Source organism: Myotis myotis, unplaced genomic scaffold, assembly GCF_014108235.1.
Source record: "Myotis myotis isolate mMyoMyo1 unplaced genomic scaffold, mMyoMyo1.p scaffold_m19_p_4, whole genome shotgun sequence".
Classification (NCBI taxonomy): Eukaryota; Metazoa; Chordata; class Mammalia; order Chiroptera; family Vespertilionidae; genus Myotis; species Myotis myotis.
The window spans coordinates 8,369,747-8,381,028 of NW_023416346.1; the positions used below are offsets into that span (position 1 = coordinate 8,369,747).

Consider the following 11,282-nt stretch of genomic DNA (forward strand, 5'->3'; position numbering starts at 1 on the left):
TGGGAGTAGATCCTAAAGACCCATAGTAGTATCATCCCGTGCCCCACACACTAGCTCCCTACCTTTTCCACAATGAGTATCTCACCTCTATCCCTCCCCTGCTATCGGGTTGCATGAATTGGCATAACCTTGTCTAGCACCACTTAAATCACTATTAAGGAGGTCTCTGTGGGGCATCTGTAATTGCAACAAGCGCTAGGCGCCTGCAAACTCATCTACATCAAGGTCCAGGAAAAGGAATGGCCAGAGAGGAAACACTATTGGAGATAGAAAAAGTCTGCTATAAGATAGACTCAGGTGGAGTAGGCAGGGGTGGGACTGGGGTCCTTTACCTGTGTCCTTTTGCCTGCAGAGTCTGACCTTAGGTCTCAGAGAATACAAACCTTGCTTGTTTGCGGCAGATATTGACAGGCGGTGGAGGTGGGTGTGGAGCTGGTGCTGAAACTGAAGAGGGGAGCGGGGTGCCTCAGTTTTTAGGCCAGCATTAGTGGAATGTGTGTTTTTGGAGTCAGGAAGACCCAGGCCCACATTTTGCATTTTCTGTTTACTAGCTCATGCATGCAACGTGTCGGTGCGTCTTGATCTGTAAAATGGGGACCTTCACTTCCCAGGGCTGCTGTGAGAGGAAAACAAGCCCCAGTATAGATCATACTGTGATGTAGAAGCTGCGCCCTTCACACACATGGTAAGTCCATGCCTGGGGCTGCACAAAAGGCAGGAAAGAAGCTGATGATATTCACAAGTCTGGGAGCAGTTAAAGCGGGGGCTGGGGGGGTCGGGGGTGGTGGTCATACAGAGTCACGTGGAGACCATAGACTTTTTCTCCTTCCAATAGTGTATGATCTCTGGATATTTCTTTTCTTGTGTCACAAAGCCTAGCACTTGTTGCAATTAGAGACCCCATACAGAGACCTCCTTAACAGTAACTTTTACGTGGTGCTAGGCAAGGGGGTGGAGATGCATGCGACCTGACAGGAGGAGCCCAACGAAGGGAGGGATAGAACCCAGACGCATTGCGGAAAGGATAGGGGGCCAGTGTGTAGGGCAAAGGGTGGGACTTAGAGGCACGGAGCGTCTGTTTTGGGGAGGGGATATAGCGGTAGGGGAGGGGCCATTGTATACTGTAGACTGGTTGGTGGTGGCTTGGTGTGTTGGCAAAGGGGCGGGACTGCCTCCCGCTGCACATGCGCATAATGGTGTTCAGAACGAGGCTTTTGTTGGGAAAGCGGGCGGGACTCTTATTTGGTCTGTCAGCTCTTGCGCATGCGCTGAACCTTGTGAGGCGGTGGGTGGTATATTAGGAAAAGAGGCGGGGTCGTCCTATCTGCCGCGCTGGCATTTTCTCCTGGACAAGGAGAGGGTGCGGTTGCAGAGAACCGATCCCTGCAATCCCGATTCTCTGAGTCGTGAAGAAGGGAGGCCACGAGGGGGTTAGGGTTGGGGCCTGAGGCAAGGTGAGAATTAGCCCCCAGACAGGGCATTTGCCCCCTGGTGCGGGCCCCCCATTTTCATCCCGATCCCTTTACCCTGGATTCTGATCCCTGTTCCACTCCCCAAACCCTGATTCACACCCCTCACCTGATCTTCCCGTATTCAGAACCCCTGTTCTCTCTCTGACTCCTTCGCATCGTTCAAAATCTCTGCAGATTTCTGGTCCTCAATCTCTACTGTTAACACGATTCTTCTCATTGGAAACCTACATTCAGTTTCCCAAATGCGGCTTCCAAACCCAATCCCTGTAGATTCAAACTTCTTAACTGCTTTCCAAACCCTGATGTGAAGCTTCGCTCCTTCAGTAGCTTCTCGGGATTCAGAACTTCCTTCTGGACACTTTACTTTTCCCACATTGATCCAGCCCGTTCCCCTAACATTCAGCAGCTCATCCGTCCCCACAATCAAATCCCAAACACCCCATCCCCAAATTTGGTTTCTCTTATTTGCCCTCCATAGTATAACGTCCGGCTCCTCCCCAACACTCCCCAGGCTCTGCTCTTGCCAGAGGGACTGGAGCCATGGCTCAGAAAATGGACTGTGGTGCGGGCCTCCTCGGCTTCCAGGTGAGATATCTAACTCCTACGCCCCTCCCCATTTCCCCAGCAGTTACCCCTGGGCCGCTTTGAACACCCAAAGTCAAGGATCCGATTTGCCCTCTAGGTGCTTAGACTCCCTTGTCTTTAAATTCTCAGGGTTTATCGAGGGGGGGGAGGGGCATCCCTTTTCAGCCATCAGTCCCTGCCCAGAGAAAGGGGAGACCCTGTTAGTAGTCAGGGCAATGTGCCCAGAGAATGCGGGTTGGATAAGGAGCCTTTTTTCCCCCATAGTCCTGACGTTTGTAGAGCATTCTGCCGCTCCCTCCCCCAACCATCCACCTCCACATTCCCTTTCTTCTGCATTCCCCACTCCCTGCGAACCTCCTCCCCCCTCCACTAATTCTTCTAAACTCCTCATAAGGGTACCAAAACCCTGGTCTAGAGTTCTTAAGGCATGTCGCACTGCTTTGCTCTAATCTCACTGATTGATAAGCCCTCAGTTCCAAGTCACCCCTCTCCTCTTCCTACCCCACCCCTCTTTAGCCCCTACCCTGCAGTCCCTACCAGACATTGTTACCACTGTGCGTTCCTCCCCAGCAGTCTAGGTCTCTCCCTCAGCCCTCCTCTTTTTGCATCAGCCACCTTCCAGCACGTCCCCTGCACTGCTCCCTCTACCCCTCCACTAGCGTTGGAGCCCCAGAGATTTTAACCCCCACTCCTGTGTTTTCAGGCTGAGGCCTCTATAGAAGACAGCACCTTGCTTATGCAGACCCTGATGGAGGCCATCCAGATCTCAGAGACTCCACCTACCAACCAGGCTCCTGCAGCTGCCTTCGGGCAGAATTCTTGTCCTCAGAGTTCACAGCCCCCAACAACGGCTGATTATCAGGTTTCAGCAGCTGCAGCTAGGCCTAGAGCAGCCTTTAGGGCCCAGAATGCTACCACAAAAGGCCCAAATGCTGCCTATGATTTCTCTCAGGCTCTTCATGCCAAAGAGACGTCACCTAAGTCAGCCTTTGTGACCCAGAATGCCACCCCAAATAGCCCAAATACTGCCTATGATTTTTCCCAAGCAGCAACCAAAGAGTTAACTGCCAACAAATCTGAGATCACCTTTAAGGCCCAAAATGCCACTACTAAGGTGGGCCCAAATGCCACTTACAATTTCTCTCAGTCTCTCAAGGCCAGTGAAATGTCAAACACTCGGCCTAAGACAGCCTTCAAGGCTTGGAATCATATCACTAAGGCCTCAACAGCTGATACCCAGACTCAGAATGTTAACCAAACCAAGATGGCTACTTCCAAGGCTGACATAGAGGCCAAGCCAGTTATCTCTGTATCTGGTGGTGCAGCTGCACAGACATCAGCAGATGGTTCCCAGGCTCAGAATCTGGAGTCCAGGACTATAATCCGGGGCAAGAGGACCCGAAAGGTGAGATCCCTGCTAGCTCCACTTTGCTTTGGGTTCTCTCCTTTCTTCTCTGAGGTTATTTGTTCTAAAACAGAAATAAATATATAGATAGAGACAATCCTATATCTATATGTCTGCCTGTATTCAGCTATATTATAGGGGATGATAAGGTGAATATGGTAATTCCTGCCCCCTGAGTGTCCACAGACTGATTGGGAGATGAGACTTGAATATATATATATATATATATATATATATATATATATATATATATATATATATTCTGTTTACATTTTGATAGTAGCCACCATGAGTTAGGCCTTGAGCTAGGCACATTCACACAGGTTATCTCATTCATTAAATCTTCAAGGTATCTCATACCAGTTAGGGGTCATAGTCTCAGTTTTACAGAGAAGGAAACTAAGTCCCAGAGAGGTGAAGTGACTTGAGTGATCTGTCCAGGGTGGTACAAGCAAAGCCAGTGGTGGACATAGGAATAGGAGCAGCTTCAGGCCCCACCCTTGGGTTGATCCTGGCCTGATTCAAAGATGAAACTTCTACATGGAAGACAGTGAAAAACAAGCCCAGGTCTCAGGGTGACCATTGGCTAGTGGGTCAGGCTGTCACTACAGGTGAGGGTTTTAGGGGGTCTTCCTGGAATAGTTAGGGTGAGGACACAGAAACAACTGGTAACCCTAGACCTTCATTCTCTCTGATGATGCAGATAAATAACTTGAACGTGGAAGAGAACAGAAGTGGGGATCAAAGGCGGGCCCCACTGCCTGCAGGGACCTGGAGGTCTGCACCGATTCCAGTTACCACTCAGAACCCACCCTGCGTACCCCCCAATGTGCTCTGGCAGACCCCACTGGCCTGGCAGAACCCATCAGGCTGGCAAAACCAGCCAGTCAGGCAAATCCCACCAGCACGTCAGAACCCCCCAGCCAGGCAGACCCCGCTAGCCTGGCAAAACCCAGTTGCTTGGCAGAATCCAGTGATCTGGCAGAGCCCAGTGATCTGGCAGAGCCCAGTGATCTGGCCAAATCCCATTGTCTGGCCTGGTCCAGTTGTCTGGCCAAACCCATTGGCCTGGCAGAATCCACCTGGATGGCAAGCCCCACCTGGATGGCAGAACCCACCTGGATGGCAGGGTCCTCCAGATTGGCAAGGCCATCCTGACTGGCCGCTACCACACAACTGGCCACTGCCACCCGATTGGCCACTTCCTACAGAATGGCAGCTCCCACATGAGTGGATCCCCACCAATTGGCCAGTTCCACCTGAACGTCAGAACCTACGACCCTCATCAAACCTGCGTCCCTCTCCTAACCCACGTGCCCCACAGAACATGGGTGCTTCACAGCCCCGAGATGTGGCCCTTCTTCAGGAAAGAGTAAGCACTATAACTCCCCAGTTACATCTCTCCTCTCTTGCTCTTTTCTTTGTCATCCTTCCACCTATAACAACCAGGTCTTCTGTAAATATAACGAAAAACTTTCCTTTTCCCTTCCCAGGCGAATAAGTTGGTCAAGTACTTGATGCTTAAAGATTATACAAAGGTGCCCATCAAGCGCTCAGGTAGGCATCCAGTGCCCTCTCCCAGGGCTCTGCCCTTCCCCTCACCCCATGCTCTGTGGACATCCCTTTGTTTATATAAAAGTCCCCTTCCTTTCAGTCCCCTCCTTCCATGGCTAATTCTTCCTTTTCCACCCTTGAGGACCCTGTGTTCTCAGCAAAGCTAGCAAAGGGGTTGCGGCTCTGTGGCCCCTACTCAGCCCAGGTGCTCCCTTCTCTCTCCTACAGAAATGCTGAGGGATATCATCCGTGAATACACTGATGTTTATCCAGAAATCATTGAACGTGCATGCTTTGTCTTGGAGAAGGTGAGAAGGCAGCTTCTAAGGGACAGGAATGACGGGAAAGTCTTGGTTTCAAAGATTCATGGAATTCCTCCTGGGGTTTTAGGACAAGTCTCACAGGAAGGTGAGCGACTGAGATGGGTAGCATATGCTAGATTTTGTAATTTCATAGTCTGTTTTCTTTTCCCTATAGAAATTTGGGATTCAATTGAAGGAAATTGACAAGGAAGAACACCTGTATATTCTCATCAGTACACCTGAGTCCCTGGCTGGCATACTGGGAACGTAAGATGGGAAGGGAAGTGAAGCACTGCCTTTCAGTGGTGCTTTTTTCTCTGGGACTGGGTCACCGTCTCAGATTCAGGCTCACATAGCAGGTCATGGTCAGAGCTGGAGTATAATTATCCCCTAGCTGAGGAATATTGGAGAAACTAGATGCTGCCTGGAGTGTCTCATGCAAATGGCTGCTGAAAGCATCATCTTTTTGTACTCTCTTAGGACCAAAGACACACCCAAGCTGGGTCTCCTCTTAGTGATTTTGGGTGTTATCTTCATGAATGGCAACCGTGCCAGTGAAGGTGAGTGGCTAGACCTGCAGCTGGGGGTTGGTTACAGCCATACTTCCATGCTCATTTTCCATCCCTTGTCTCCCCTTGCCTCCCATTGCAGCTGTCCTCTGGGAGGCACTACGCAAGATGGGACTGCGTCCTGGGTATGACTGGGCTCTCATCTCTTGCCTGCTTATACAGTCCTTTGACAACAGAGGATGGCCCCAGGATTGCATCAGCCACTGGTGTTCTATGGGGTTTGGGGAGGTATAGAGCCCAACAATGTGACTTGGGTGGATGAGGAACTAGTCCTGAACTCTCTGCTTCTTTTCATCTCTGACCTCTGTGCTGGAAAGTTCTTTTCATTTTTGGAGGCAATGTCATAGTCTCTGATTATAGGTTCCTTTTTTAACTATCAGGGTGAGACATCCCCTCCTTGGAGATCTGAGGAAACTTCTCACTTATGAGTTTGTAAAGCAAAAGTAAGTAGTGCCTAAGGGGCTTTGTCTGGTCCTCATGAGTTCTGTGTGCTGGTCAGCTTCAGAAAGTTCTTCCCATGCTCATTTCTTACACTAACTATACATACATATGTGTGTGTGTATGTGTGTGTGTGTGTACACATATGTGTACAGAAACACATATGCACTCAGAAGTATTTATTGAGTATACTCTTATAAGTGATGTCCCCACAGTAGACATCTCCAAGGTTGGGCCTGGTTGAGGCTTTTGCACTGCAGTATAATCATTAAAATGTCCTATCTGTGCCTCACTGACAAGATTACAAGAATCTCGTGCTAGAGCTGTGACAGAGGGGGTGAGATTAAGTGTTGTCCTTTCTATGACCCTACAGAAGTCTCCCCTGCAGCTCTAGGTAACTATTCAGTGTAGCAGCACTGACACGAAATTTAAAGGCCTGAGTAGTAGAGGGTAAATACTTTGTGTTTAAGAATGAATCTTGAAGGAGTTGGTACCTAAAATCTGGGGTTTCAAAATCTAGACTTAGTATGCATTAATGGGTTCCATTCTACCTTGATAGAAACAAAGACCTTTTACTCTTTCTAAGGTACCTGGACTATAGACGAGTGCCCAACAGCAACCCTCCTGAGTATGAGTTCCTCTGGGGCCTCCGTTCCTACCATGAGACTAGCAAAATGAAAGTGCTGAGATTCATTGCAGAGGTAATAGAGGAACTGCTCCAAACTTGATAGGTCATGGGGTGAGATGTGACTGACTAGGAATAAATGGTCCAGAGCAGGAATGAGATCTTAAGTATTGAACATGGTAGGTGAATGCTGGTGGCATTTGTTGTTATTAAGCAAACAGTAGAACAAACTAGGGCACTAAATATATAGTTATTGCTTCATACATATTAACTAATATTATTATGGGTTTTGTTTTATTTTCTATTTCTCACCTCAGGTTCAAAAAAGAGACCCTCGCGATTGGACTGCACAGTTTATGGAGGCTGCAGATGAGGCCTTGGATGCTCTGGATGCTGCTGCAGCTGAGGCCGAAGCCCGGGCTGAGGCGAGAACCCGCATGGGGATTGGAGATGAGGCTGTTTCTGGGCCTTGGAGCTGGGATGACATTGAGTTTGAGCTACTGACCTGGGATGAGGAAGGAGATTTTGGAGATCCTTGGTCCAGAATCCCATTTACCTTCTGGGCCAGATACCACCAGAATGCCCGTTCCAGATTTCCTCAGACCTTCACTGGCCCCATTATTGGCTCTGGTGGTACAGCCAGTGCCAACTTTGCTGCCAACTTTGGTGCCATTGGTTTCTTCTGGGTTGAGTGAGATGTTGGGTAGGTACTTCACTTTGGATTGGGCAGCTAGGGTCATTGGGAGATGTAGGGTTCATGGGAATGTATTTATGTGCACAAGCTGGGAGTCATAGTAAACCCATGGTGGGGAGATGAGAGAAGTATGGGGAAGCACTGTTTGGTATTTACATTCCTTACTATTTGATATATAGATCATTGATGTTAAATTTTTTTTCTTTCTTATGTTCACAGATATTGCTGATTGGTTGCAATAGTCTTTCCCCTGAGTGAGGCTGAAGCCTCACATTCCTTTTAAACACAGCTATCTAGAGAGCCACATCGTATTGACTGAAAGTGGCATGCAAGATAAATTTATTTGCTGTTCCTTTTCTATTGCCCTCCCCACCTTGTGTGCTTTCAAGTTTTGGTATCAGAAATAAACGTTGAAACTGCAAAGTGAATTATATGTGCTCCCTTTGTCCCCCTGTGTTTAAGGAGAGATCAACATATTTATATGGGAGGCTCAGGGCCTCACTTCTAGCCTAAAGGGCATATTAGCTTTTAAGAGGTTAGAATGTGGATACATTGGCTAATGGATTGGGAAACAAAGGCGGGATTGATGACTTGAGTGTTACTGAGGTCCAAAAACTAGTATGGTTTATTTAATAAATGTCACTTAAGTGATTCATATGTGAAAGATATGCTGCTAGGTATCCCAGGGTGATATTGAGAGAGATGACATAATGAGAAAAGGTGTGAATGGTCAGCCAGTTACATTTGATATAGGAGGTAAGATTCCAGGTAATGACAAGGTGCAGAGAGTAGGAGGTTGAAAAGGAGAAAAGATAACTCTTTTCAGAGATGATGTTCTCAGGACTCCATGGTGGTGGTTGTATTATCCATGTGGGAAATGAAATAACTTCAAGACGGGGGCAGGAGTAGAAGCAGAGAACACTGAACCAGGCATCAAAATCTCGTGTGAGAAGGAAGATCTTATAGCCCTAGCCACATTGCCCATAAAAGGATGGGCCCATAGGCCCCTCTCCTTGCCTCTGGAAATGCTACATAGGAGCCTGTTCCTCTAGAAAGGCCTTACAAGCCTCATTCCCACAGGACCAGGACTGCATCTCAGAGACAAGGTCGAATGGACAGTGGAGGTCTCACAATGGCCTCTTCTCCCCTTCTGCAGGGATAAAGGAACCTTATTGATTAGAGAGCAAGAATTGAACAAGTAAGACAAAGCTCCATGCAGAGCTAGACAGCCTTTTGGCTGTGACTATAACAAGGACATGGCTTGAGTTGTTGAGGTCTGCTAAAAGCAGAGCTATCTGAGGATGAAGTTGGGCCTAGACCGTAATTTCCTGAGAGGCTTGGTGATACCTAAGCTACGGGCAAGGGCAGAAGCAGGAGTTCATTGCCCAGAAGAAAGCAAGAGCAAAGGCAATTTAGTCTGGAAAAGGTTCAGTAGTGGGCAATTATGGTGTCCAGGGCTTCCTCAGGTTCTTGGTAATGTCTACATTCTGAAAGAAGAAAGTCCAGGATTACCAAGAAGGAGACAGCAGTGTGGAGCCCTAGCCCATCCTATCGGTTGTCCTCACTACCAGGCTCCCCTCCTTCAGCCAGGCCTGCATCCTGGTCCTTTTCTCAGGAGAGCCTGGAGGAGTCTGGTCTGAGGCCTTTTTGGGAGGGGCTGCCCTAGCCCTGCATATCCATGCTGCCTCCAAATCTGGGCGGAGGTTCCAGCATTTCTAGGTGCTGGTTATTCTATTTGATGGTTCAAAACACCCAAGGTCTGTGGCACTGGGGTGGCCCTTTGGGTGGGGAGGGTGCTTTCACCATGTGCCTGCATAGGTCACAGAGGCCCTCACCTACCTCAGGCTTCTCTTGGTGTGTGTTTACGGCCTCCAGATTCAGGTAGATGGACTCCACTTTGCATCCTCAAAAAGAAAAACCCATCCATTGCCGGAAGCCGGTCCATCCTTGGTGCTTGACACAGTCGCTGCAGGAAAGAAATATCTGCACAGCATATGTTTCAAGGGACCTGGCATAATATAGCATATTGTTCTTAATATGTTTGCTCCCCTTAGTGCTATGTGTTTTAACCAAGGTCACCTCTCCGAGAAAGGTTGTTTCCCCAGGTAGGGATTTTTCCCTGAAGTTAGGGAGGGGATAAAACCCCTTAACTAAGTGCCAGGCGGGTAATCACTTTAACTACAAACAGTCATGCTTAAGCTACATAATCTTTACTCCCTGGAATGGAGATAAGAACTGCCCTAACCTTTGCAATAGAAATTGACAGGATTAAAATCAACTGGTATAAATACAGATGTAACAAGGCAATAAACACCAGAACTTGGCTGGAGATCCTAACCAGAACTTGGCTGGAGATCCTAAACAGAACCTGGCTGGAGATCCTGGATAGAACCAGGCAAGAGAACCCAACTATGCTGATCAACTGAACGCTGCCTCTGTGTCCTTCCTTCTTCGCCAACTCCGTCCACACCTTTGGGGACCCCTGGACCTGCTGGGGCTGGACCCCAGCAATCCATAAAACCCCAATGAAAGAATAAGTCTTTCCTGAGGTGTCATTCTTCAACGTGCCAATCACCACCCACACCCCCAGCTCCATGCTGTGTGTAGTCGTGACTTCCCGGTAGGGAGGGAACTTAGACCAGCTTTGTGATGTGTGGGGAAGACACCAGGCCTAAGAGGCCACCAAAGAGACATCCTCCCAGCTCTTCTAATCGTCTCAGTGGTCTCTGAGCCTCAGTTGCTCAACTGTCAATGGCAAGAAGAAAAGAGATGCGCCCTAACTGGTTTGGCTCAGTGGATAGAGCATCGGCCTGCAGACTGAAGGATCCCAGGTTTGATTCCGGTCAAGGGCATGTACCTTGGCTACAGGCACATCCCCAGTAGGGGGTGTGCAGGAGGCAGCTGATTGATGTTTCTCGCTTATCGATGTTTCTAACTCTCTATCCCTCTCCCTTCCTCTCTATAAAAAAATCAATAAAAATATATTTAATAAAAAAAAAGAGATGATCTCTGGGGATCCCCCAAGTCTTGTGGTCTGTGGGACAGCAATATAATATAAATAATAATGATGGAGCTCTGTGGTCCTCCCAGCTCTGTCAGGTGGTGAAGTGGTGGAGGAGATCTGGGCCACTGTCTTGAGACCATCAGCCCCAGATAAAGTGTAATTAGAGGACAATGGTTATGGAACCTTTAAGGTGTGGAGGTCACAGGGAGTTTTGGGGAGCCTGAAGAAGGAGGAGGATGGTATCATGGGGCTGGGGCTGGCAGAGGAGACCCAATGCCTATGGAAGCCCCCTTAGCTCCATCTCTGGGTTGCACTCTACTCTGGGATTCAGTACACCATTTGTCCTGTTCACAGTCCAGAAATATTTGTCTGTCTCTTCCCTGATCATGAAATTCTGGTGCAATTTGGACAGAAGGCAAAATATGAAGAAGGTCTTTAAGGTAATAGTGTCATATCAATATTAGTGGTTTGATTTTGATTATTGTACTGTTTTCTGTGAGAGAATGTCTTTGTAACTTACTCTCAAAAAACTTTATTCTAAAATTTTTACCATTTTATTATTTTTGTTATTGTTACTTTTCAAAATCAACAGTATAAAAAAGAAGGAAGTTTTGCTCTCAAAAACACATTAACT

At 48.0% G+C, this 11,282-nt stretch overlaps 1 protein-coding gene across 2 annotated transcripts; it reads left to right on the forward strand.

Moving 5' to 3' along the window:
* The first annotated feature begins 1,306 nt into the window (after positions 1 to 1,306).
* MAGED1 (MAGE family member D1) lies at positions 1,307 to 8,062 on the forward strand. Of its 2 annotated transcripts, none has more exons than XM_036305877.1 (13): positions 1,307 to 1,454; positions 1,951 to 2,057; positions 2,761 to 3,462; positions 4,166 to 4,834; positions 4,956 to 5,019; positions 5,245 to 5,324; positions 5,494 to 5,585; positions 5,799 to 5,878; positions 5,970 to 6,012; positions 6,268 to 6,330; positions 6,912 to 7,026; positions 7,268 to 7,653; positions 7,864 to 8,062. In XM_036305877.1, exons 2-12 carry the CDS (start codon positions 2,013 to 2,015, stop codon positions 7,643 to 7,645), a joined length of 2,331 nt encoding a protein of 776 aa, XP_036161770.1. In that variant the 5' UTR covers positions 1,307 to 1,454; positions 1,951 to 2,012; the 3' UTR covers positions 7,646 to 7,653; positions 7,864 to 8,062. The 2 variants fall into 2 exon arrangements, with proteins under 2 accessions (XP_036161770.1, XP_036161771.1); XM_036305878.1 differs by having other exon boundaries at positions 1,984 to 2,057.
* The last annotated feature ends 3,220 nt before the right edge of the window (positions 8,063 to 11,282 follow it).

Excerpts from the sequence above, each read along its gene's own strand:
- MAGED1 (XM_036305877.1), top strand. The coding sequence starts at position 2,013 with ATGGCTCAGAAAATGGACTGTGGTGCGGGCCTCCTCGGCTTCCAG. Across the intron at positions 3,463-4,165 it reads GGGGCAAGAGGACCCGAAAG|ATAAATAACTTGAACGTGGA; the intron begins GTGAGATCCCTG and ends CTGATGATGCAG. Across the intron at positions 6,331-6,911 it reads TATGAGTTTGTAAAGCAAAA|GTACCTGGACTATAGACGAG; the intron begins GTAAGTAGTGCC and ends ACTCTTTCTAAG.